This window comes from Camelus dromedarius, chromosome 25 (genome assembly GCF_036321535.1).
Source record: "Camelus dromedarius isolate mCamDro1 chromosome 25, mCamDro1.pat, whole genome shotgun sequence".
Taxonomy (NCBI): domain Eukaryota; kingdom Metazoa; phylum Chordata; class Mammalia; order Artiodactyla; family Camelidae; genus Camelus; species Camelus dromedarius.
In genome coordinates this window covers 1,745,093-1,772,736 of record NC_087460.1, presented here as the reverse complement: position 1 = coordinate 1,772,736, position 27,644 = coordinate 1,745,093, and the positions used below count along the sequence as shown (strand labels likewise).

The 27,644-nt window shown below is 38.4% G+C and overlaps 1 protein-coding gene across 18 annotated transcripts in view; it reads left to right on the top strand.

Annotated features, from left to right (window-relative positions):
* The first annotated feature begins 2,061 nt into the window (after window positions 1-2,061).
* Window positions 2,062-27,644, top strand: part of WNK1 (WNK lysine deficient protein kinase 1) — a 118,974-nt gene continuing 93,391 nt past the window's right edge. For 11 of the 18 annotated variants that reach the window (XM_064478884.1, XM_064478877.1, XM_064478886.1 and 8 more), the window contains exon 1: window positions 2,063-3,456. In XM_064478884.1, coding sequence (XP_064334954.1) covers window positions 2,704-3,456 — 753 coding nt within the window. In that variant the 5' untranslated portion in view covers window positions 2,063-2,703. Of the gene's footprint in view, window positions 3,457-27,644 lie in introns of all 18 variants that reach the window. The other 7 variants (XM_064478889.1, XM_064478888.1, XM_064478887.1 and 4 more) reach the window with 3 other exon arrangements.

The following is a 27,644-nucleotide window of genomic DNA, read 5'->3' as shown; positions in this document are numbered from 1 at the left end:
AAGTATTAAAAAGAGAGCCGAACAAGTGTCTGTAGTAAAACATTCACAAGCAGTTTAATCTTTAAATCTAAACACTGTACACCTGGTTACACTCGGAGTCGTACTTGTTTTCCTAATGAAGCTAACATTACACAGGTAGGAAAAGCTGTCATGTGGGCAAACGCGGTTTTAAGCCAACAGTTAATTAAATTATTTACAATGAATTTAGTTGTTCCTGACTGAAATAGCATGTCAATAGGGCATGGTCGTCGTCAAGGGATTTGTGTTCAATGCAGTGTGGCCAAAGGTTCAGGGTCTGGTAAGCAGGAATAGGTAATAATAAAGGCTTTTAATGACTGTTAACATAGAAGTATCATTTTTTATGGTGCCCAAACTCTTTTTAAACTGACCTCGCTCATGTTTAAAAGTAGGCTATTTTTCCTAGCAAAGCAATAATTGCCCAAGTTCTAAGAAGCTGCCTCAAGAAGTACAATGCAAATATGTTAGTCATTTCTCCCCTTGCTTTTCATTAAGCTTATGGTTGGAGTCAAACCACTAATGACATATACCATAATGATATTCGCCATTACCATAGCAAGTGAGTGAAGGGCATATTTTCTAGAACAATGGAACTAATAATTTAGGACTCCAGATGCCCCTCCTGAATTCCTATTTTAAAATGTTCATAATCTGCTAGCTTCATGGAACCCCCAAACCGTTGGTTTTTTTAAAAAAAAAACAACTTTCTGTATACCTCAAAATGTAGCTTTTGATAACAAGATAGTGAAAAATAGTGCAACTGTTCTACGTATCAGATAGATGGCTATGGATTTTAGACAGACTTCTCCAAGTGCAGCTCATCATCTAGGCTTGGGCATTTCCTAACGAAATGCGCTAACGAATCTTCGGTCCCGCTGCTTCCAACCGCTGCTCTCCCAGAGCGGCCGGGCGGGCCGGGCGCTCCGGAGCGGGTCCCGAGCGGGTCCGCAGCGGGCGCCGGCGGGGGCCGGGGCGAGCACGCTCCGTGCGGTTGCGCACGTTTAAGCGCTTCCCGCTCGTACCGTTGGGCTTAGCCTCTCAACAGCCCTCTGGCTCCGGGTCTGGCTTCCTCCTCCGTCGGGTGCCCCCTGGTGCTCGTCACCTGCACCATCTTGAGTAGCTGCGAGGAGCAAGGAAGGGGTCCGGGGAGCCCAAGGATGCTTCCGAGAAAGCCGCAGGTCTGCCGATTTCCTCCTGGTCCGAAGCTGCGGTGTAAATTACAGGCGTACCCTCAGGCCCCTCTAGGGGAAGAGGGGGCCGTTTTACTAAAGCCCCAGGCAGAAGAAAGGCGGACACTAAGTTGCACCCAAGTGAGCTCAGCTCTGTTTGCGGTAAAAGACGCAAAGACACGCAGACCTCGTCTTTCCTTGCACCGACGCCTCCCCGCACCGTCCGCGCTTCCCGCAGGGCTCGCGTGACCCCGACTGCAGCAGGGCGGCTCGTCCTCGAGTGCTCTGGCAGGGAGGCGCACAGCCGCCTGCCCCAGCCCCCAACCAGCGTTCTGCAGAGTCCGCCGCCCGAGGGGAGGGTCCAGCTCCCCGGCCCCGCGCCCAGCCCCAGCCCGCACCGCCGCAGCTCCGCTCTAAACAGGACCGCAGCTCGTTTTTCATCCTCGGCGACCCGACCAGCTCGCTCTCGCCTCAGCAGAGCATGATGGGAGCCTCTCCTCCCGCCCTGCCTCCCTCTCCTTTTCTTCTCTCTTCCCTCTTCCACAACTAATGCCTAAGTCATGCTTGCCCTAGCTGGCGCCCACTGAAGGATGGGGCTCAGCAACCCACGGGGCCGCTCCCATCCGCCTTCCAGAAGGGGCGGTTTCAAAGCGAACTACAGCTCCCGGCAGGCGGCAGGCGGAGCCGCCGCAAGGCATCACGGGAGTCGTAGGCGCTTGCCTCCCCCGTTCCTTTCATTCCCCACCGCATCAACTACAAGTCCCAGGAGACCTCGGGGCCGGCACGCCTGCGCAAGAGCCCCGCGAGCGGGGTGGGGGCGGGGCGTCCCGGCGGCGGGGGGCGGGGCCCGAGCGCGCCGAGTGGAGGCTTCAGACGCCCGGCGCCATTTAGCGCGGAGTTTCCTCGGCGGACGCGGCTCTTCTCCCTCAGCCTCTCCGCACCGGTCTCCGTGACAGAAGGTGCCTGACGGAGTGACTGTCCTTCCTTCTTCCGGCCCTCCTCGGCCCGGAGGAGCAGCGGGCTCGGGCCCTCCCTCCGCGTCGGGCGATGGGCGGCCTGTGAGGCCGTCCAGCTGGGCGGGGAGGAGGAGCGGCCGCCCGCCTGGCCGCGAGCCCCGAAGCGGCCTCCCCTGCCTCTGCGCCTCAGCCGCCCCCGCTCGGGGTCCGCGGGCCGCCACCGCCGCCGTCCTCAGGGCCCAGCACGCCCGGACTCGGAGCCGGCTGCGCGCCGCCCCGATGAGTGCGCGGCCCCGCCGCTGCAGCCCGCCCGGCCGCCGCTCGCCGCACGATGGGTGCGGGCCGTGAGGCGCCAGCCCCCGTGCCTCCGCCCCGCCGCCTCCCCCGACCAGCCCGCCTCGAGAGCCGCAGCGGCCGCCGCAGCCGGGCCCGGTGTCCCGCCTCCCGCTCGGGCCGCCGCGTCAGTGCCGAGTGAGGGGCCGTCGGCCCGCAGCCTCGCCGCCCCGGGCCGACCCCCTCCTTTCGCGAATCGAGCCGCCCGCCTCGCTCCCGCTCCCACCATGTCTGGCGGCGCCGCCGACCAGCAGAGCAGCGCCCCGGGCTCGGTGTTCCTCTCGCCGCCGGCGCCTCTCCCCAAGAATGGCTCCAGCTCGGACTCCTCGGTGGGGGAGAAACTGGGCGCCGCGGCGGCGGACGGCGGAGCCGGCAGGACGGAGGAGTACCGGCGTCGCCGCCACACCATGGACAAGGACAGCCGGGGGGCGGCCGCGACTACCACCACAGAGCACCGCTTCTTCCGCCGCAGCGTCATCTGCGACTCCAACGCCACGGCGCTGGAGCTGCCCGGCCTCCCCGTCCCGCTCCCCCAGCCCAGCGCCGCCGCCGCGGTCCCGCAGAGGAGTCCCCCGGAACCGCACCGCGAGGAGACCCTGACCGCCGCCGTCGCCCCAGTGGCCCGGCAGCCGCCCGCCGCCGGCGTCCCCGGGGAACCTGCCGCCGCGGGCCCAGCTGCCGCCTCGGCCCCCGGCCTCGTCGGCAGAGACCGCCAGGTTGCCCAGCCCAGCCACGCGGGGAGCAAGGAGGAGCCCCCGTCGGCCAGAAGTGGCAGCGGCGGCGGCAGCGCCAAGGAGCCCCAGGAGGAACGGAGCCAGCAGCAGGATGACATCGAGGAGCTGGAGACCAAGGCCGTGGGAATGTCCAATGATGGCCGCTTCCTCAAGTTTGACATCGAAATCGGCAGGGGCTCTTTTAAGACGGTTTACAAGGGTCTGGACACCGAAACCACTGTGGAGGTCGCCTGGTGTGAACTGCAGGTATATCCCACCTCCTTTTTTATTTCACGGTGCTTTGGATCCCAAATTTGGCTTGCTTCGGCCAGTTTACTGAGTTCGCCCCTTACGTGTTTTTCTCAAACTTCGTTCCTAGTTGCGGGAGGCCAACTTCTGAAAGAGATGCAAGCCAGAATTTAGGGCTTGCACGTAGGTGTTTGGATAGGATTAAGAGTTAGTGTTGGTAGCCAGGGAGATTTGCTACTAGGGAAGGAGTGGTGAAAGTCATCCTGGTACAGGCGCATTGCCTACTCGTTGTTTTAGTGTCTGGCAGGAAACTTGGAATTAGTGGGAAGTTTCTGAGTTGGGGAAGTAGAGTCTTCCTGCCTTGTGCTCATCAGAGGGTCTGCAGTGATGAGCTGCAGGTGCTTTGGGTGAGTGTTCCCATCTCTGAAATCAGGCTGTGCTTTTAAATTAGGAACGACTTTGTGCATGGACGACCTTCCTTTGGATGTGTCTTAGTTGGTGGTTGCACAGGTAGCTCATAAACTGTTTTTAAAAAAGCTTTCTTCTTTGGATAAATACTTGGGGACTAGAAAGGTACCGTAAGTGATATTGTTTCACCTAATGATGCCTAAGCCTTCTGGTAACTAGCAGTGATTTAACATTGTTAATTGAAACTAGTATGTTTTCAGTAATGATGTAAATAGTACAGGAACCCATGTAAAATTGTATGTGTGCTTTGACAGTTGTAATGTCGTTATCATTGTTGTAATCTTGTAAAAGGTTTTTAAGCTAAACTTTCCCAAGAGTCCAAAGGAGTCACGGCTTCCTTTTCAGCCTCTCTAGGTGTTAATAATGGTGTGTCATTCTGGTTGATAAGCATATTCTAGGTTTGAATAGCTGGTTTGGGCTACTTGTTGCTTGACCTGTAGCTGCTTGATTGAATGTTGTCCTCATCAGGAAGTGAACGTGCATTGCTTGTTGGAAGAAGCAGAGTTACAGTGAATGGAAAAGCCACCTACGTTATACATGAAAAATGCCATTTTCCATATTCTTCTTGCCAAGAAAATGGATCAAGCTGAAATAGGGTATGAAAGTAACTGAATGATCTAGGAATTTATCTATTATCCATGAACTAACATGTTAACCCTTTGAATGTCACCTTCCAAATGATGAAGGCCATATCAAATGAAGGGAAATTAATATGTGGAAGAAAATAAAAACTGGCAAGTTTTTAGGAACTTTAATTTCTTTTTAAAAATTAATTTATTTTATAGGTTTTTTGAGGGAGTGGGAGGAGGTAATGAGGTTTATTTATTTTTAGTGGTGGTACTGAGAATTGAACCCAAGACCCCTTGTGCATGCTAAGGAATACCCTTCTCCAGGAACTTAGTTTCTCAAGTTGTAGTTGGTGGTAGAGAAGGTCTAAGGTGTTGTGAAATAAAAAACACTCAATTTTATAGTGTTTTAGAGTTGGAAAGGTGGCAGACTTTTTAAATTGTGAAACTAACTTTATTTCTATTGCTCAGTCATTCTCAAAAACTTAGATCTGATTCCTTTTGGTTTACAGGCAAACTTAGTTTACAGGCAGACTTTTTTTTTTGTATCTAGGATGCCTATTGCTACTGATGCTGGATTGTATTCTGCTATAGTTTCATATTTGAATAGGTGCTTTTTAACATTTTTTTCTTAGTTACCATGCTCTTAAGACTGGACCCAAGTAAATGTTGAACACTTTATGGATTAATTTTGTTAGTTTTAATTATTTAACGTTTAAGACTTCTCAGGATGTAATGTGTTTGTTTTGGTGCGGAATTTACTGTTGTATTTCTGGAGAAATTCGATCCTGTAGCCATGGCAAATTCCAGACTTGATTTGGGTATTGATTTTATCACCTCACCTTTTTGGGATGAAGAATGGGTAAGTGTGGTACATAAGTCAGACTTGTTTCTGTTAGGCTTATTTTTAGAGTCACAATATGCATAGTTATCTATTAAAATAAGTATTGATTCTTAATATGTAGGTAATATTTTGATAGCACAGGATTTTCAGTGATAACTGAGTTTTTAAGATGCAGATTTCTTGTATAGCACAGGGAAATATATTCAATATCTTGTAGCTCATGGTGAAAAAGAATATGAAAATAAATATATGTATTTTCATGTATGACTGAAGAATTGTGCTGTACACCAGAAATTGACACATTGTAAACTGACTATATAAATCAATAAAAAAAAACATTAAAAAAAAATGCAGTTTTTTTTTTTACCTGGTTTTATTGGGCAAGTGATGTGCCTTAATCTGACTTCTCTATTTCCTTGGTCAGAAAATGTTACTGCTGGGCTTTGCAGAGTTCACATTGCCTTTTTAGGGAGGGATTTTTTTTTTTTTTTTAAAGAAACATAGTATAACTTGCTTTAAGAAAACATATAATTATACACAGTTTCAAGAATGATTTATTTATTTTAAGCACTTTTCTTCCCATGCTGTATCCAAGTACTGAGTTCATTTGATATATTGATGAGATTGTTTCCAGATCTACCTGAAAGGGGAGGTCAAATCATAAATTTTGTTTAAGCTCCAAAATAGAGCCTGCTTTTCTCTGACTTTTAGTAAGTTAAAGCTCATGTCTCTTCATGAGTATATGATACTAATGTTATATGAAAAGTTTATGAATGCTGCAGAAATTGGATGTGGTTCTGTGATTAAGAAACCATAATTTATTTCGTTGCTGTAGTTCTTAAAATGTGTCATTGAACTGTATCTTCCCACTTGAATATTGTGGATTTTTTTTTTTACCTTTACTTTTTTTGGTGTGGTTTTTCATTTTTAAATTTATTTTTATTGAAGTATAGTTGATTTACAATGTTAGTTTCAGGTGCACAGCAAAGTGACTCAATTATACATATATATTCTTTTTCCATTATAGGTTATTATAAGATATTGACTATAGTTCCTTGTACCATACAGTTGGTCCTTGTTTATTTTGTATATATATATCTTTACTTTTTAAATTTGTGCCATATTCCTTGTTCTTTAGGAATCTGCAGTAACTTTCAGTCTCAGGAACTAAATTTCAGGGAATAGTCTTCAGAGTTTTCCTGTTTGTTTTTAAATTCTCAGAGTCACTGATTTGGAGTATGGGTCAAGGGTAGCTGCTGTGCAAGTTAAAGAATGATTGGTGTCTTGTTTAAAATAATCCTTTGTCCCTTCTAAACAGGGCAGATTAGACATAAACACAGGATACTTTTGGCCAGGTAAGATTTGATTTAAAATATATGTAGGGTTGGGGTATAGCTCAGTGGTAGAGCATTTGGTTGGTGTGCACGAAGTTCTGGGTTCAATCCCCAATGCCTCCGTTAATGTCAGGGGAAGGGGTGGGGGAAGAGCGGCTGAAATATATGTAGATTTATTGCTCTAAAAAGTAACCTTTGTGGTACAGGAATTGAGAATTAGGTTGATTTTTCATGACACAATTAGCTCTTACTTTTCTTAAATGTTTTTCTTTTCTCTTATTTACCTTTCTTTGACCTTTAGTATCACAGTTGTTTCTAGTGTAAGAACTTGGAAAGAGGTTGTTTTTGTGTAAAACAAATTGGGAATCTATTGTTGCCAGGTGACTTGAGTTCATTTCTTGACATTCATCTTCTAGTGCAAGATCCTGGTCATCTGAAAGTCATCCTAGTTAATGCCTGTGGAAACATTCAACTAAAACTGGCTCTCGTTTTCAGTAATCGTCCCAAACCTGTTATTTATGTTTTCTGGTTGCTTCTAAATTTTTTAGATAAAGCTATAAAAGCAGTAACAGTGATTATGTTCAAATTATAATTTCTGAAAATGTTAGTGTAGTGTGAAAAAATTGATAATAATTAGTTATTAGGCTTTGCTATACCAGTTCTTTATATTTACTTATTTATAGCATCTTGCTTTTTTTTTTTCTTTTCAAGGACCAACCAAGTGTGCAGGAATAGGTGAGACTTCGCATGACCTGAATTTAGATTGGCACTATTTTTCTTCAGTATAACACAGTGATTAAGAACTAAAATGCCTGCCTTTCAATTCAGATCCTGGCTCATCTAATGATTGTGTCACCTTGGGTAACTTTTGTGCTAGTTTCTTATATGTGAAATGAAATGCAGTAAGAGTATCTATTTTACAGAGGTGTTGTGATGATTAAATGAATTAGTATATATAAAAAACATTTAGGACAGGACCTGGCAAATAAATATTAACTGTGATAATGCAGCATCTTTTTTAGGCTACTGATGAAGATTTTGATTTGTTTACATTTATGCTTGAAAAATGTAGCAAAACTCTTACTGTTGCTACCATTCTTACAGAAGAAATGTTGAGTTGAAATGGTGTCATCAGTGCTTTCAGATTCTTTTTCTGTCCTCTGCGTAACTTTTTAATTTCATGACCTGTTACTTTCCCAAATGCCAACTGTTTTGAATGACTAGTTTCCAGAATTTGCTAGGATCATTCTCTTAGGATCATACTTACAGTTTTCTTCAAATTGATTAAAAATCGTTTACATTCTTTGTCTACTCCATTAGTCTTTGAGCTCTTTGAAGATATAAGTAGATACTCAATATACTTCAATAAATGTTTTTCTGTTAGTTAGGAATAGTTGTAGATCTCAGGGTCATTTCATCCATATTCCTTGCCTTTCTTTGGTCCACAGCAGATTCTCTAATCTTGTATTTGCAGAGTTCACTATGGCATAATACAATGCTATATAACGGAAATGAGCTTTAAGGCACAACACTTGGGTTCTGTGTTACCCACTTATCTGACCCCGAGTAAGGAACTTAATCTGTAACACTGATTTATTAGTGTAACACTGATTAGTGACCTGTCTTACTGACTTCACAAGATTGCTGAGGAGCAACCGAAATAGCATGTGAAGGTACTTTGAAAAATGTGGTGTTATATACAATATAATAAAAAGGATAGTGATGCTTTTAAAAAATTCTATTTTGAAGTCCATAAGTTATCACTTGTTATAAATTGAATGTTTTAAACTTCTTAAAGTTGGGTTTTAGGAGCTTTTTATTCTGTCAACTTAGGAATTTTATTAAATATTAAGACAAAGGGGAGCAGCTTTTCAAATTGAAGAGAAATTGCCAGAAACTTTTCTTAAGAGTGTTTTTATTTGAAAGAGGATTGTGCCTTTGACAGGTGGCAGACATAATTTTACATGTAGTTTTAAAAGATAGGAGAAACATTAGTTTGCTTGATATTGTGGTTGACTTAATTGATTGGATAATATCTCTGCCTTAATTTATATTAATTTAGATTTTTCAGGTGGGCTTTCATAAAGAATTTAGCTTTTGATGTGACTTGAGTCTTGGCATTGCAAGATTGACATATTAAATGTGACATGCTAAATTAATGTGCTTAGTGATTTTTAGAAAAGAATCATCAGATTCTCACAAGCACAGTTTTCTCAGGAATTTAAGAAATCTTAAGAAATTTTAGACTTTAGGAATAATTTAAGAAAGCGTATTTGGAAATCTACTTGGTATAATCATCATATTCAGGTTAGTTTAAAAAGAGACGTTCTGTAGATGCCTGTTGGGCAGGCAGGATTCAGTTTTTGAGACAGGTGATCTGTTTTTTTTTTGTTTGTTTGTTTTGGTCAATATGTGCCTGGTGAATAGTCTTGTGTTAATCAAGCACAAACTAATACATAAACCAAGCAGTGAGAGAGAAAACAAATTAGTGAATCAAATTATTATTGATGTGCACATTTTCTCTATTAGTTGATAGAAGGAAAAAGATTGTTTGGGATAATGTTAGGATCATCTTCATGGCTAATAGTTTTGAGCTAAATAACATGATACACAGCCCTCCATATCTGCAGATTTTGCATCCGAAGATTCAACCAACTGTAGATGGGAAATATTCAGGAAAAAAATTCGAGAAAGTTCCAAAAAGCAAAAGTTGAATTTACCACACTTGCAGCAACTGTGTACATAGCATTTATGTCATGTTTATAGCTATTTTATAGAATTTACATTGTATTAGGTATTATAAGTAATCTAGAGATGATTTAAAGTATACAGGAGGGTGTGTAGGTTGTATACAAATACACCATTTTATAAAAGGGACTTGAGCAGCTGTGGATTTGGGTATCCATGGAGTGGGGGTTGGGGAGCATGCCTGGAACCAGTTCCCCTTGGACATTGAGGGATGACTATATTTATCTCTGTGTGAATACTCTCTTTACTCGGACTGGTAGATCACTGTGGATTAAGGTAAATTTGGAAAATGTAACAGATCGTCTCTTTAACATGCTGAAGAGTTCCTAGACATCATTATCATATTTACATGCTCTTTGAACTTTCCACACACCCTTCACCCACTAATACTCAGCTGTAGGCAGTGGAGAGTAACTGAAGAATTTTAAGCAAAGAAGTTAATTGGTTAGATTTGCGTAGCAGAAATTCTGGAGAATGGATTTCAGGAGTTCTAGAGATGGTAGAGTTTAGTTTATGTATGGATATGAGATTCCTAGGGCCTGAACTAGGGCAGTAATAGAGAAGTGGATTCTTTAAATATTTAGTGTATAAAGTATGCAGGGTTTAGTGCTGAGCGGAGTTTGGAGGAAAAATGAAGCATAGTTAAGAGGGTGGGATAGATGATGGTACTATCAGCTGAGGGAAGGAGTAAGAAAGAGTAGGGGTTTTGCTTTTTTAAGAGGGGAATAGGTATTGATGTTCTCAATTTGACATGTGGAGTTTTGAGATACTAGTTAAACCTCCAGGTTTACTGAAGCTCAGAGAACAGGTCTGAGGTAGAAATAGAGGCCGATGATTCCCAAATGTCTGTATTAGTCATAGATGAAATAATGGAAATAAATGAAATCATCTTAGGAGAGAATATATATGGAGAGAGAAAGAGAGGAAGAGACAGGGGAGAATAAAGGCCTAGGGCAAAATAGGAGTAATTACTGGGTAGGCAAAAGAAAAAGAAAGACCAGGGGTTAGACTAAATGAACACTAGGAGAATGGTAATAATCAAGGGAATAAAATTTTCCAGACTGGAGTATAGCAAAGAAGTCCAATTTGCATAGTAGTAACTGTGGAGAATGAATTGTAGAAGGAGTGGAAAAGAAGTGTAGAGATTAGGCTGTTGAAATTGTTAATTGCATTTGGCTATTAAGTCATTAACAACAACATTCAGGATTACCTAGGTGAGAAGGGGAGGTTGAGTAAGGAGCGTATAAGTAGATGTCAGTCTCTGATAATATCCTCCATTTTGGCACTATTCACTCTCCAATAAAGTTCACTATCCATAAAGTGTTATGTGGCTATTTAAATTTAAATTAATTAAAATGAAATAAATTTAAAGTTCACTTCTTCAGTTGCACTGACCAAATTTCAGGTGGTCAAGAGCCATGTGTGGCTCCTATGTTGGATAGCACATATAGAACATTTCCATCATGGCAGAAAGTTCTGATGGAGCATGCTGTATCTAGATCGTGGGTTGAGTTATGCCTTTTTTTTTTTTTTTTAATAGGTTTACTGAGATATAGTTCACACCACAAAAAATACACAGTGGTGCTTTTATAACTGAAGTTATATGCTTACAAATGTGTTCTCTATTTATAATAATGTTTCCTTTTTTGGAAAAGATGTACAGAAGATATCACAAACTCACCATATACATGCAGAATTAACAAAGATTAACATTATGTCACACTTGCTCTGGATATCTGGTGATCTTACAGTTTTGGAAGAGTAGAAAATTTGCAGTGGGTTTAAAAAATGGCTGAGGGAGGTTAAGAAGTAGAGACAGAGTAGGCCATTTCTTTAGACAAATTTGAACAAATATGGGGCAAGAAAGATTGGCTAAGTAGAAGGTGTGATCAAGGATAACATGTATGTGAGCGTGGAAGGGTCTTTAAAAGTTGAAACATTGAAATATAGTATTTTGTCTGCTTTCTCTGCATCAGTATCTACTAAGTCTCTATAGTAAGAGTCTATTTTAAGCCAGTAACTGTTTTAGTTTTGGTTATTCTTTGTGGATGGTTACATGCAATCCAAGTAAGTTTTCATACTTCATATGCCATTTATCAACTAGTTTCCAGAATATTCAGTCATTGAGAGTGATGTGCCTATTCTGTCCTGTAGTCTGACACTCATGCTACATTTGGTTACGATACAAAAAGAATGTTCTTTTTAGACTTAAGTCTTTAAGGAGAGGGAATGTTATTTCTAGTGATCTATGCGTATCAAATTTCCATCTACTAGAGACAAATTGGTTATAGTGTTAGTAGGGTTTTGGTCAATGGTCTTTAGACGATTTCTTTGTGTACAGATTGTTCATTTTCAAGTTTTACATTGTTAATAAGAATTAATTGGACTTACAAATTCCTATAATTGTTAGGTATCAATGCTATTTTTTGACTCACCAGGAAGCAGAATAAGGGTAATTTCCATAGGACTTCAGTTTTGTTTACTTTGGAGATTGAGGTTATAGTTTGTTAGCTTTAGTTGTTGATAGTGGCAGTATGAATTGATTTTTTTCCCATGATTTTTTTTTCAAATCTTAACCTTTTTTTTCCTTCTCTTCACTGTTTACTTTGACATATGATATATCTTATTGAGAAGGATTTGGCTCTCTTGTTTGTATGAACACCAAATAGAAATTTCATTTAAATTACATAATTTTGTTTTGAAATCTTCTGGAATGTTTAATTTATTCAGCATTGTTACGGGCATAAGATGCTACCTCATCTCCAGTAAGATGTCCAGATAATTGAAGTTTTCTTCTCCCAGTAGCAGGACTTGGTATAAACACTTTAATAACACTCCTAATGTGTGCGGGTTAGTGGTATTTGCGTACGTATCGGCCAGCACAGTCTAACAAGCATGTCATCCCATGGGCCTGGAGTCCTGGATGTTCTTTAGATTAAAATGCTCCTTTGAAGTCAGACAGTCCCATACTGCTACACCAGGAGGAATCCATACTTGAGGCACACAAGGTGTGCCTCAAAACATGGCAGATTTTTAAAAATATTCCTGTTGTGGTCAGAGTAGCTGGATTTATAGGGGTTTTCAGCTTTAGCTACACACTGTGCAAATCACACCTCCCTCTTTGATTTGTAGGCGTAGGTTTAGACTTTAATTCTCCTTTCAAGGTAAGTTGTGTTAGTGTGTGTGTTCAAGATGGGGGGAATTTTCCTGCCAGTGGACCTCTTTCAAGGCCATTTGTGTCAATCAGAATTTCTGATAACAGTAAACTGAAAAGGAAAGGCCTTGGAGTCTCAATTGCTTACCAGAAGACTTTTTGGCCTTCTTTTCCGTTCTTCCACACACTTTATTTTAGCTCAGGACAGTTAATATTACTGGTAGGGATAGCTTTTATCAAGTCAGAAATAGAGCTTGTTGTGTACCCTTTGTCTTGGGCAAAAGAATTTGCTTCAATTGAAAACAAAAGGTCCACTCCAATGGTCCTTCCCAGAGCAAAGAAGATGATTCCCAAGGTGCATCACTCTTTTTTTGCTTGGACAGAAAAAAGCCACCAGCAATCTTTAAATAGTAGACTCTCAATTTAAATGTTGGTTCTGCCTAACCAGGTACCTTGCTGCGTAGAGGAGCTAGTTTAGATTTTACTTCTGGACAAGCTGTCTGTGTTGCATTTGTATCGGTAGTTTCTTTGTGTCTCTACAGATTTTTTTTTTCTTGGATGTAAGTGGAGAGGAGAGGAATAGTGATGTTTGCTGGTTAGCATTTTATGGCTAAAGCATGGCTTTGATTTCTGTGCTGAGAATCTTGGCCATTTTCCATCACTCTTTTTTCCCTCTTCATGTGATGCATAGATATAGTAATACTTAAAAAAAAAAAAAACCAAAACCAAACTTTTTACTCTGAGGTACTTCCAGACATGACAGTTGTCCCAGATCTGGCCAGAAGCTGCCTTCTGTATCTTTTTTACTAACATGGCCTTACACTTTTTTGATAATAATCTTTTTGTACTATATGTTTCAGGTTCATCTAATTCTTTCCCTACCCCAGCCGTGGACCAGCCATTTCTCCAAGAGTCTGGTTTCTTTTATTGTAAAACAGAATTCAGAAAATTGGATCTCAGCGTTAAGTATGCACATGGCTCCCGGGGCTGTTTTAGTAAAGAGTTAGGGAGTGTTTATATGTATGCATGTGTGTTTTTGCCTCTGGGTGTGTGTACATCTGTATCTGTCTATTGAAAGCCATGAGTTCATTATAGAATCACATCCAGTCCTAATTCAACATAGAGGTCATTCTAGCTTCCCCCTTTCTGCATATGTATACTTTGGTTCTCTGAGAGTGTCAAACCTGCTTCTCATCATCCCAAATTATGTACAGAGTGGCATAATCTAGAAATATATATGTGATCTTTGCTCCTGTTTCCTGAAACACACCTCCTAAATGCCTTGGAATTTCCAGAGTGATAGGAGTATCTTTTGTTCTGATGAAGTGACTCTTGACTGGCCCCTAGATACTTCAGGATAGGGGCTGGTCACCAGAAAGACCTAGGCATGATTATAGGGTTTGAGCTTTCAGCCCTCTTCCCACCCCCACCTCTGGGGGAATGGAAGAGGAGCTGGAGATTGAACTAATCACTAATGGCCAAAGGTTTGATGAACTATGCCTGTGTAATCAAACCTCCATAAAAAGCCCATAAACAGCAGAGTTTGGAGAGCTTCCATGTTCATGAACACTTCAAGGTGCTAGGAGGGTGGTGCATCAGAGAAGGAGAGCATGGAAGCTCTGTGGCCCTCCTCCCATACCTTGCCCTATGTGTCTCTTCCATTTGGCTGTTTCTGAGTTTAGTGAGCAACTCCAGCAAATTGTCAAACTTGAGGAGTGGGTCATGGGAACCCCTGATTTATAGCTTGTTGATCAGACGTGTAGGCGGCAGCCTGGGACTTGCAGCTAGCATCTGAAGTGGGGGCAGTATTGTGGGACTGAGCCCTTAAGTTGTGGGGTCTGTGCTAACTCCAGGTGGTTAGTGTCGGGAATGAATTGAATCAGTAGGACACCCAGTTGGTGACCAGAGAACTGAAGATTTTGTCCGTGGTGTGAAAAACCACCATGCAGTTGGTATCAGTGTTGAGAGTAAAAGCAGTTCATAGTCACCGACCTCTGAGCTCCCCTGGACTTGTACCCCCTCAGGCACTCCTCTCACTGCAGCAGGTCTACCATCCCTTCTCTCTCTGACATCTTCCTCTCTTTTAAAGTTAATTTACTGGCTGTCCTTTTACATTCTTTCTGCTGCTGCTTTTGGGAATATGATACAGCTTTTTTTCAGCCATACAGGAAAACAGGTAACATGAACTGCCATGAATTTTATCCATGGATAAATGAATATCCATTTATGCAGTTATCCAGGAGAGTGTTTCCCTCACACAAATTCAAAATCATTCCCTAAAAATTCAGGTAACTTCTATGAATCTTAGTATTAAATTCAGTATATAGTGTTTTCTAAGATTTTTCTGATGAAAATTTAGCATCCAGATTGGCACATGCTGTGTATACAAGATGCATTTGATTTTGAAGTCTTAGTATTTTTTTAAGGTTAAAACAATCCAATTAAAAATGTTGAAATGATAATGTTTGGATATACTGGCTAAATAGATGTATTATTAATTTCATCTTTCTTTGTACTTTTTTAATGTGGCTATCTGAAAATTTAAAAGTGCATGTATAGTTCACATATTTCTGTTAGCTGCTACTGACCTAGACTATTCTGTTAGTGTTATAAGAGAACTGATGCTGCAGTAAATTAAGTTTACTACTTCCTTTTAAAACATATCTTAGCACGTTCCTTTTTGTGGTTTCTTTCAGTAGCACCCTTTACAAATCATAATTCTTTGGTTGTTGATGAGCATATAAACTTGGGTTTTAAAAGTCTTCTTTTTGATTTATGGTGCTTTTAATACTTGATTATTATGAAAATTGGCATCTAGTCCTTTAAAATTTTATCTTGTCTTGTTATTTACCAGCATGTCTGTATCAGAAATATTTCTTATGGCCTTGTTCTTTGAGTACTTTAGTTGTTGCCTAGAGAATATTAGAAGTCAGTTTTTCTGCATGTCTTGAAATAATTTGGTGTAAAGACTTTTGTCTATTTCAGATAAATTACTAGTGCATGTTTGGATATGTATATTGAATGTGTAAACTGCTGCTTTATTTATATTCTTTAGTCATTGCTAGCCATTGTGGGTTTTTAAACTTGTCTCCCAATTTAGTACCCATATTCCTGCTTTAATGATATTGAGAAATAAGTTACATTAATTTTTGGTATCTTTTTGCTTATAAAAGAGGCATTATTCTATTGTTCAGCTACTCCTTTGCATTGTTTTTCCAAAATAGTTAATTCTTTGGCTAGTTGTTCCTGTACAGTAAATAAGGATGAAAAGATTATTGAAAATATAGTTAACTGCATTATTTTAATAAACTTATAAAATATTTGAAATGCCAAGACAGTGCTTTTCAAACTGTTTGGTAATTTAATGACCACAGAAGCCTGCTTTCCTTTTATATAAAAACCTGTTCATAGTCATCTTTTAGAGCTACATGTTAATTTGATTTTGACTGTTACCTGAGTTACAAGCTTCTTTTATTTCCACCATAGTTTTTATAACCATCCTTAAATCACACACAGATTTTTAAGAGAAAAATTTATAAAAGTAATACATTCTCATTATAAGAATTAATGAATTTAGAGGAAAAAAGGAAAAAAATTACTTAGAATGTATCTCTTCATCCAGAGATAAGCATTGTTACCATTTGTGACAGTATAATTTGTGTGTTTGATACTGTATGGTGGTACAGTTTTCCCCGTTTTACTGAATAACAAAAGCATTTTCCCATTTAAAAATTTGAGGTTTTTAGATCAAAACCAACAAACACTGTTTGTAGTCCTAATTGGTGTGTGTGCTTCTACAGTGGTGATTATCCTGTAAGGTGGTATAATTTACCTGATTTACCTCCTAGAAAAAAAGCATTTCTCATGTTAAAATTTGAAATTTTAGATTTAAAAAACTGTTAAGTATTTAGATAAAAGACAGTGTGTGTGCACTGTTATAATTGTTTTTGATACTCTATACTACTGCACATGAAGTTGTGACATCAGTTTCAGCACTGACATTTTGATCTTAAGTTAGTATGTACATCACTTGAATTCCTATTTTAGAGTATGTGTCATTTCTTTTTAATTCTCAATAAGAGAAAATCAATTAGAATGTTTGGCCCACAAATGCATTTAGTTATACAACTAAATCTTGGAATCTGATCTTTGATGCATTTGATCACTCTGAACAGAAGTTTAAAAGTCATGGTTGATACCTTGCAAAGCTGATTATGTTTTGCACTTTTGGACTTTGTTGAGAGATTTACAGAAAGTTCATTCACTGCCTCTCATGATTTTGGGCATGGTCAGAATATTTTAAATCAGTAGTTTGATTTTATAGCAATTACTGTGATTGAGAAGTTTGTAGAAGCTGAGTGTTTGGGACTATAATAATAGTACACTGAAGTTCTTTGAGGAAGTTTAGTTTTGTATATTGACTAAACTACAGGGGAAAAAGCCTTAGTGTGCTTTTTTCTACTTCCTACCCACTCAAGATAACTTAAATCTGCTTCCTTTATCTGAACTTTCAATTTAGCCTCCTCTGGAGCAGCTGTAGAGCTCTACAGAGAAACTTTGAAAATATAGGAAATTCTTAATGCATTTAAAGTGAACTGCTTTCTAATTGTTTTTTTTTTTCTTCCATTACAGAAGTTAAATATACTCAGAGACATCCTAGAAGACAGGGAAAAATAGAACCAAAATAACTACACTAAAGTTCCGTTACTAAGACAATGCTGATACACCATTTTTTGGAGTATTTTCGTTTTGTTTCTCCCTGCTCCTCAAGATGGGCTTTGTATTTATTCAGCAAATATTTATTGAACATCTGTGTGTGCCAGGTATTGTCTTATTGGTAAATAGAAAAACACTGCCCTCATGGAACTTACATTCTGCTGGGATCATAGGTATGTGTGTATGTATAATTTTATACTATGATAATTTTGTAATTCATTATAACGTAAGAATTAGTATAAATTCTTTTAAAACAGTTCCTTATGTGAAAACACCATACTTTACCACCAGTGTTGTTAGGTATTTTTTATTATAACTACAGTAGGCATGAGCCTCATTCTTTAAGGTTGCACCTATGAAATACCATATTCCTATTTTACAAAAATTTACTCTGTTGTGTCCTCACCCAGTTTAGCTGGTCATTATTCCCTTGTGTGACTCCTCCTCCCCTCAGTCCTTGGATAGCTTCATACAGTCCAGAGCCTTATCAGGAATGGGCTTTTTAGTCTTCTTCCTACACTGCTTGTCATTGGCAAGCTCATTTCTGTAAGCCTGGAAGGTTCTTTTGAAGGCCAAGCTACAGAGAATCTCGGGTAATAGAATCTTCCGCAGAGTTTCCAAAACAAAGTTCTTGCCATCATTGTCTCTCCATCCAGCTCGCCTCCTAGTTGGGGTTGAGGGTCTGTGTGAATCTTCGAATCCCCTTCTTTCCCTCTAGTTTCCACCTCTTGACACTCCCTCTCCTTCCTTTCTCCCTCCCTCTCTGGTTGCTCGCTTTGGGCCTGGGCTGTCTCAAACAGAAGCCCGCTGAAGGGATTGTCTTCTAATTGCTGGTTCTAAAATAACAAAAGACCTTGAGGCTAGAGACTTCAAAGGCTTGGAATAGGGGAAAGGAATTTAACTATTGCCTTGTGAACAAAACACAAATTAATACCTCAGATTTCAGTGTTTAAAACTATTTTCTTAGTATTAAATTCAGAAATAGGATTGTTGGTTCTAAGAATATGAACATTTAAATACTTTCTGCATATTGTCAGGTTGTTTTCCAAAAGAGATACGGTGACTCGAGTGAGTTATTATTTCACTGCACATTTATCGATAGTATTATCTTTAAACTTTCTCATTGCTTCATATTTTATTTAGAACTTGTCCCCATATGCTTGATAACAAATTATATTTTCTCTTTTGTCTTTTGATACATTTTGCTTATTTTCAAGTGTTTTTTTTTCTAATCACTTTTCATAAATTCTCCAAATCAAATTATTACTGTATTTTCAGTAAATCTTTTTCAGTGCTGGGAATTGAGTGTCAACAGTATAATACTCTTTTTTCTTCGTGAGACTTAATTTTTTTTTTAGGGAAGTTTTAGGTTTACTGCAAAAATGAAAGAGAGGTAAAGAGATTTATCATTATACCACTTGCCCCCCAAACATGCATAGCCTCCCCTGTTAGCAACATCACTCACCAGAATGGCACTTTTTTTTTAAACCAAGGATGAACCTACACATCATAATCACCCCAAATCCATAGTTTTCCTTAGGGTACAGTCTTGGTGTTGTACATTCTATGGGCTTGGATAAAAGTATAATTGCATATCCATTATTATGATACAGCATTTTTTCACTGCCTAAAAATCTCTGTGCTCTGCTTATTCATCTCTCTCCCATCTTTGGCCCTGATAACCACTAATCTTTTTATTGTCTTCATAGTTTTCCTTTTCCTAGACAGTCATGTAGTTGGAATCATGCAGTACACATAACCTTTTCAGATTGGCTTCTTTCACTTAGTAATAGCATTTAAGATTCCTCTATGTCTTTTCATGGTTTGATAGCTCATTTCTTTTTAGTGCTTAATAATATTCCATTGTTTCTGTATACCAGTTTATTTATCCATTCACCTCTAAAGGGCATCTAAGTTGCTTCCAAGTTTTGGCAATTATGAATAAGCTGCTGAACACGTCTGTGCTGTTTTTCGTGTGGACATAAGTTTTCGACTCCTTTGGGTAAATACCAGGTAGTATGATTGCTGGACTGTATTGATAAGAAACTGCTAAGCTGTCTTGCAAAGTGGCTGTACCATTTTGCATTCCCACTAGTAATGAATGAGAGTTTCTGTTGCTCCACATCCCTGTCAGCATTTGGTGGTGTTGGTGATCCAGATTTTGGCCATAGATGTGTAGTGGTAACTCATTATTGTTTTAATTTGCATTTCTCTGATGATGTACGTGGGGTTTTTTGATGCTTGTTTACCAGCTGTATATCCTCTTTGGTGAGGTGTCTCTTAAGTCTTTGGCCTATTTTAAAATCAGATTTTTTCTTACTGTTGAATTTTAAGAGATTATATATTTTGAGTAATTTGTTTATCTTTTGCAAATTTTTTTTTGTCATCTGTGGCTTATTTTCTAGTTCTTTTGTATTCTCACTGATTCTGGGTTTTTTTGTTTTTTTAATTATAGTGAGTCTTCCCTCCAAAGTTAATAAGTTAATTTCTTATTTTTCTGGTCTTGGTATTAAAAAATTGGTTTGTTTTATGGGCATATTTATGCTATAGTATTAAGATTCATATTGTAAGTTCATATATACAGAAACAGATTTTTAACAAATGTATAATTCCTCATCAGTGTTACAAATTTCACTTTTGCAGTTACATTAGTGGTTATTCCTGCATTTCTATTTTCTTTATTAGTATTTGGAGAGTAAATAAGACATTACTTAATGTGATGAGGTGTAAATGGCCCATGAAATAATACTGTTTCTTATAACATAGAATGGTTTTTAATTCAGATTGCTTTAGATTTCTGTCTTACTATGACAAGTTGTGTGTTCATTAGTGACTCCTTCTAGGGTCTAATGAGAAGTTTGATGAAAAATTGAAAGTGTGTGTTTGTGTTTAAAGGACTTGAGAGGGGTAGGGGTTTGGTACTATTTATGGACCAGACACTATGTTTTACATACATTCTCATTTAAGTCTTGTGACAAATAGAGATCAGTCACTATTTCACTGGTGAAGAGGCTGAGATTAAATAATGTGCCCGGATCACAACTAGCAAATTATAGTCGTGGGAGTTGAGCTCAGATCATTCTTGTTTCTTTCTATTTTTTTCCTTTTCATTCTTGTTTTAAAAGACAGCATGTTTGTCTTCAAACTTTTTTTTAACCATTAAAAAAAATTGAACTATAGTTAATTTACAGTGTTGTAGTCTTCAAACTTTATAATTACCTTGTTATGAACACTAAAATGAATAGTTTATGTGACCCAAAGATCAAATCAGTAATTTTTCAGTTGTTAATCTGGCATTTGATGTTATGTCTTAAGTACATGAAGTTAAAACTGGATCTCAGTGTGTTCTTGCTTTGTATGGCATTTGTGATGGGGCTGGTGCTTTGGCAGAGAAGTTGTTCGGTTTTCTAAGAACTTTGAAGAGGCAATAAAAGAAAATGGGAATCTAGAAAAGAATATGAACTGTAGAAAATTAATCAGTAATCCTGTATTTTAGTCACAGCTGTTGACTATAATATTTAGAGACCTATTCACACAGAGCAGTGCTCATTCAGTGTTGAAGATAAAGAACTGGACCACCTGACCATGGTCCCTTTTATTACTATTGTGGAATTCTCTCCTTTCAGGTTGTGCATTTTTTTTCTAGTTGACACTATTCTGCGATTTGTTGAGAATTATCTGCATATGTTAAACTCATTCCATGATGTGCAGTGTTCCTTTTAGTTACTATTCTCATTGGGTAAAATCAGTCAGCATCTGTGCTTTTCATTTGGGGTTTTTAAATAGCTAAAGAGTTGGATTTGTTCTGTGTGAAAGACAGGAGTTCGTCATAGTTAGGTGCTTGTGTTACTTTGGGACAGTCTGCTAGAATTTTGACATAGAGCTAGAAATGGTCTACCATGGAACTGTTACCCAGCGATGTAATTTCTCAAGTATTATGGTATTATGAGATGGGAAGCATTTGAAGAGAGACAATAAAAACAAAGCTTACTATAAGTGCCTTATTTCTTTTGAATGACAGATGGTAAACATTTAGTATCAGCTTACTATAGTTGCTCAATGAAACAATTGTTACTATTACATGGCAACTATTTAAAAAAAAACAATTTATCACAGACTCAGGAAATTTTAGAATATTTGGTGTTCAAAAAAATTATATTTTCCATGTGTCTTTGTGTCCTGTTGAGATTTAGCAGGATTGTACTGTTTAAGTTAAGCTTTGAGTGGTATTTAATTTTGAATTGTAGCCAGAGGTAAGTATGACTCAAACATAATTCAGAACTTTTGGCAATGGATACCTTGTTAATTGTTACAGAAGGATTTCAAGCCTCATTTTTTATTTAGTGCTCTAGCTAGAAATCTTTAAGTAGTAGCTGGCTCTTGGTTTCCTAATGCTTTACATTAAATATTTTCAGCTAAAGGGACAACCTTCACATCATTGCTTATAATTAGGGTTAAATTTTATTGAAACTGTTTACTTAAGCTGTGGGAAACCAGAAGAGAGCTGTTGTCGTGTGGTATTTAATATTTAGATTTTTTCATACCTGTGATTATGATTTGGTGCTTGAGTTTTTAAAAACTCTTAGAAGGATGTTAAATTTTGTGTAGATATGCTAATGGTAAGATAGTTTAATGAAATATAAATATAACATAAACCTAGAAAAGTTGACATATTGTGACTACTTGATCATACTAGGTGAGTAATTTGTTATTAAAAAGTGATTTGCAAAAATTGAAAGGAAACACTCATGCTAACATTCATTGTGATTAGGGCTTAAAATTATGAACGACTTAATATAAGATAGGATGTATCCACTTCTTTTAAAGAGATTAACATAATCAAGCTATGGAAAAATGGAAGATTTTTTAAAAACCACTAGGAACATATATTTTAAACTTTTAAACAAAAATTTTAAATTATTCTTAGTAATACTGGTAGTAGTCTAGTAAGAAGTGTGACTTCTCCCTCGTAACATGGTGAATGCCACCCTAGGGCCAGGATGGGGTTCTAAAAATATTCTTAACAAAAATCACATATTGCCAGAAAATTCAAAATTTAGGAAAATCTTGGAACTGAAGGAAGAATAAACAACATTATGGGAGGAGTAAGCAGCACTGGGGGATATTGTTAGGGGACTGAGAATTTGCAGTTTTGCTTATTTTACTACTCTAAAATGGAAAATGGATTGTCTGATTTTTTTTTCCCTACATATTGAAGAGGATAGCATTCTCTTCTGTTAAAACTGCCACTGATCATATATTTCTCCTAACAGTGATGATCATGTTGTCTACTCTTTTGCAAAACAGTTGAGTAATATATTTATTTTCTTTTTGTTTAGAAAAATTAGTGAACTTTGGCAGCTCTTACATTTGCATGTGAGTGGTTTCAGATTTAAAATTCCCTGCTGGGAAAGTAATCTTAAGATATGTTGCTGTGAGTATAATTTTAAAATACACTTATTCATAACTTCCCTTTCTTTAATCTTCTAAGAGAAAAATTCACATACATACCAGCTTGTGAATTGACTGGACTGTAGAATAAAAATACTGGGTTTTTAAAATGTCTCTACGACTATACTGAAGCTTTGAGAACTAAAGAATAAGGCTTTTTCTTTTGTGTGTGTGTGTGCAGGACACCACCTCAGTCAGCTTCCATTTCTTCCTCCCTGCATTCGTTTGAAATTTCTGTATACTGCACTGGTTTGACTACTCAGCATAAGGCTCAGAAGAAGTAATTTTATATCTCTCCCATTCCCAGTGTTTAGCAATTTTTTAAATCTGATATTTTGTTGGTAATCATTAACAGGCTTGTTTAAGAATGAACAGTTAATGTTCTTTATAGAAGTATTTTGAGGCATCTTTTTTGGAGGTTCTTTGCCAATAACATTATGACTTAATTATGGATATTAGGAGAGAGGGTGTGGAAATTAATCTTTACTTGTAGTGTGAAGTGGTGATAATCTGCCCCCCAACTTGCAATGTTTAATCTTTCTTGCTCTTCATAGAGAGATCACTTTGTTTAGACTTTCAATCCTTACATGCTTCTTCTCTTTTCTTACTGACTCAGCTATTGGTGAAGATTTGTCAGGAGATGGGAGTGAAGTATTTTGCATATTCACCCAGGTTTTATTGTTCTGAATGAGACCTTAAAATATTTACAATGTTTCATGCTGAGTGAGGTAGGTACACAGATTACAAAAAATATATGGTCTGATTTAATTAGATTTTGTAGCACTATGCTTCTAAAATTTGGACTGAATATAGAAGTTCGGGGAAATTTCACTTATATTATGGCCCCGGCCATGCACTTTCAAAAGTAATGTGTTGCATTCCTAAAGTTAGTGTGTTGCATGCACTGTTGAGCATAATGGGAAAAGAAAAGTGCCATAAAAGCTAAGTACCAAGTAACTAGCTGGAAAAAAGCTTTTAATGGGAGAGCTGGTGTGGTCATTAATCTAGTAGAATAGTACTTGAGGAAATGGTTGCATGTGTTAAACTGCAATTTCTTTTGGTTATTGGAAACTGAAATAGGAAATTCAGAATTAGCACTTAAATGCTAATAACGTTTTTTAAAGTGGCTTTCTGCAGCCTAATTGAGTGCAGAGAGAATTGGAATGGGAAACTTGGTTCTAATGCTAACTACAGAAGAATGACCTTCGGTAACTGCATTGTCTTACTGGTAAAGGGAGTGGTAGATTTGTTTAAGGATTCTTTCTGCTTCAGGCTATTGCTTAAATATGCTTCTTACCTCTTGAACAACCAAAAAGGAGGATTTTTACTTTGATTCAGTTTGATTTCACCCAACACACTTCCAGTTACTAAATGTATCATAGATTTGCGATAGATAGACTACTTTGCAGTGGCTTTCCAACCTTTTAAACTTAGCCCCATTCCAAGAAATACATTTACATTATGACCCAGCACATACGCCCATACAAAGTTTCACAGAATACTTACTAGTGATGAGTTATATTTTCTATTTCATTTTTTTGAAATTTTTTATTGATTTATAATCATTTTACAATGTTGTGTCAAATTCCGGTGTAGAGCACAATTTTTCAGTCATACATGAACACATATATTATTTCATTTTTTAAAGGTGCTTTACGGTCTACTCTGGAAAAAAAATTCAGAGTATAAATTTGAAGCTGGGTCCTTTTTTTTTTTTTAACTTGTTAAATCAAGGAGCAAGTTGCTAAATATTAACACAAAATGACAATGTAGTGGCTTATGAATTTTGGTTCTTGCCATTATTTGTTAACAGTGTCAGTAATAGCAATAGCTCTGATCATAGTGTTCATTCTCAGCCAGGAAGGAACAAATGATGACTTTTCATACCAGCTGAAGTTAGGCACATGTAAAGTTCGGCAGTTGCTTAGTCTTCAGTGTAGATAATGGTCCATGTGGATCTTTGTGTCTGGAAATTCATGGGCCATCATTTCCAAGAGTGTTCCCAATGTGGCTTTATTCCTTACCCTTAGTTTCCTCTGTTGCTCCTTCTGGAACTCTTGTTGTTTTATATATATATATATATAAAAGATATATATATATATGTATATATATATACACACACACACATATACATACATATACTTATACATATATATGTGTTAATATAACAAAAGACATTTAAAAAGTTACTTTGGAAATTCCAAGGGCGTTAGGGTCTGTATGCCAGGAATAGGGATGAAGATCAAATGTGTATCATTGTGAATCACAGTGTCACCTATTATGGATTTATTTCACTTGAGAGAATTGTCTTACATGATTTTGGGTGCTGGCAAGTTCAGAACCTACAGGGCAAGGCAGGCCATCAGGTTGGAAACTTTTTTTTTTAATTAAAAAGATTTTTTAATTGAAGTATAGTCAGTTTACAGTGTTGTCTCAGTTTCTGGTGTACAGCATAATGCTTCAGTCATACATATACATACATATATTCGTTTTCATATTTTTCACTGTAAGCTACTACAAGATATCAAATATAGTTCCCTGTGCTATACAGTATAATCTTGTTGTTTATCTATTTTATATATATTAGTTAGTTATTGCAAATCTCGAACTCCCAATTTAAACCCCCTCCCCTCCCCCCGGAACCGTAAGTCTGTTTTCTATGTCTGTGAGTGGAAACTCTTTCAGGACCTGATTCTGCAGTCTTGAAGCAGAATTTCTTCTTCCTCAGGAAGCCTTAGTTTTGCTCTTACTACCTTTCAAATGATTGGGTGAGACCCACTTACATTATTGAGGATAGTTTCCTTTACTTAAAGATTTTAGATATTAACCACATCTACGAAGTATCTTTACAGTAAAATAACTAGATTAGTGTTTGATTGAATAAGTGGGTACTGTAGCCAAGTCAATGCATAAAACTATAAAGAGATGGACCTGCTGTTTCAGGAGAGATTGTCCTTGCCCATCAGCCTCTTAAAATTAAAAACAAAAAAGTTACTATATGTAATAATACATGGAAATCAAACATTATGGAGATTTTTAGTAAAATAAAATTTATAATTACACACCGCTAACATGAGATCAGCTTATGCACACATGGATCGTATGCTAAAAGTTTGTGGGTCATTTGTTGACTTGTAAGTGAAAAAGGCCTATATTGCCAGTACTAGAAATGATTGTTCCTGGGAGAGCTACCAAAAGCCGATAGCCACAGTGTCTGAAATATGTTATATATGTAAGAGAAGCCTATTTAAAAGTGGAAGAGAAACCTATTAAATGCTACACATTTATCTGTATAGTGCCAGTAATTTTAATAGTTGTTTAGACTTTAACCTTTGTTTATAACACTTTCTGTGGGAGTACTTACTAGGTAAATGCTCAGATAGGAAGACCGCATGCTCCCTTCAATTAAGGCATTATAATGAAACAGGATCCTGAGTGAAACTGGGGGTGAAGGAAAGGGTAGGGACTGAAACAAACAGTTTGGGAGGGGAGGAGGTAAAATTCATAGGCAGCCCATCATTTTGGGAGAGGGTTTTTTTTGTTTGTTTGTTTTTGGTGGCACCAAACATAATATAATACAAATTATAAATTGGAAAAAGCTATAGCACAAACACCCAGTGGTTTTTCATTCTAGTTATTGGGAAGCATGACAGTGTACTATGTATAGTTAATATTAAAGAATTTTAAAAAATCAGAATGTTTCACTGTTGAAATTAAAGCATAACTTTTAACCACTGTAGTATTGTGTGATAAATAATGTCATACTACTAGTCATAAAATTTAGATTTTTGTCCCCAATTCTACTATCTGTATTATCCCACTTAATTAAACCCTCTCTATTCTATCTCAGAATCCCTTTTCTGTTCTCTTTTCAATCTCCATTGCCTTAATTTAGGCTGTTATTTCAGCCTGATGTTATGATAATCTGACTTTCGGCATCCAGCTGCATTACCCCTTGCATGTACCCACTGTACTACCTCACCCAATCATCCGTAAACATCTTTTGTTTTTGTGCTGCCGCCAGACTCATTTTTATGAAACTAACTTGATGTTTCACGTTACTTTCCATTGCCAAAAATTGCTTTTTGTTGACTCATACTGGGGAGTTGAGTGCATGTTGCACATTGTATGCATATTATTCGTAAACCGTCCTGCATTGAAGAAACCTGCTTAACCTAGTTTTATCAACACTTTCCAAATGCATTTGGTACTCTTTCTTGGTATATCTTGTAACATGTTGGAACAGTGTTCTGTGTGACACCATTTTGGGAAATCCTAGCCTTTTACAAGATAAAGTCTAAATTTCTTAGTTTGGTCAGGTTTTTGCTCCAGCCAGCATTTTTAGCTTCATCTCCTTCCTGCCTCGCACACAGGCATTAACACAGTCATTCACAAGCACGTGGTGAGGATATACTCTCAGTTTAGATTGTGCAAAGATCAAGAACCATTCTAAGTTGCAAATAGTCTGTGGAAAGTCCTGTGATAGTATTTTTAGTGATAGTTCTACTTTTATAAAGTGTCTTCTGAAGGCACTGAAAACTTTCAGGATGTTTCTGGCTGCAAGTAGCAGAAAAGCCAGCTTTAGTGAATAAAGATTTACAATCTGTCATAAGAGGTAGGGCATTTCCAGATAGGTTGGTTCAGTTATATCATCAAACATCTCTTTGCAGTTCTTGCACCATTGCCCCTTATGGTTGCATTCTCGAGCAACACATGTGTTGGGGACAGCATTCAGCAGTAGAACAGACGGTTTCTTTCACATTGTCTCGTGTCTTACTAGCCAGAGTTGTGGTCTCATGCCCATGCCCAAATCAGATGTTGATAGGGGACCTCCGTGATTGGTTTAGGCCAGTCATGATTCATTCCCTTGAACTGGAGTTTGGGCCTACTTTTCTTCTAGCACAAGATAGATACTGGAACCAAAT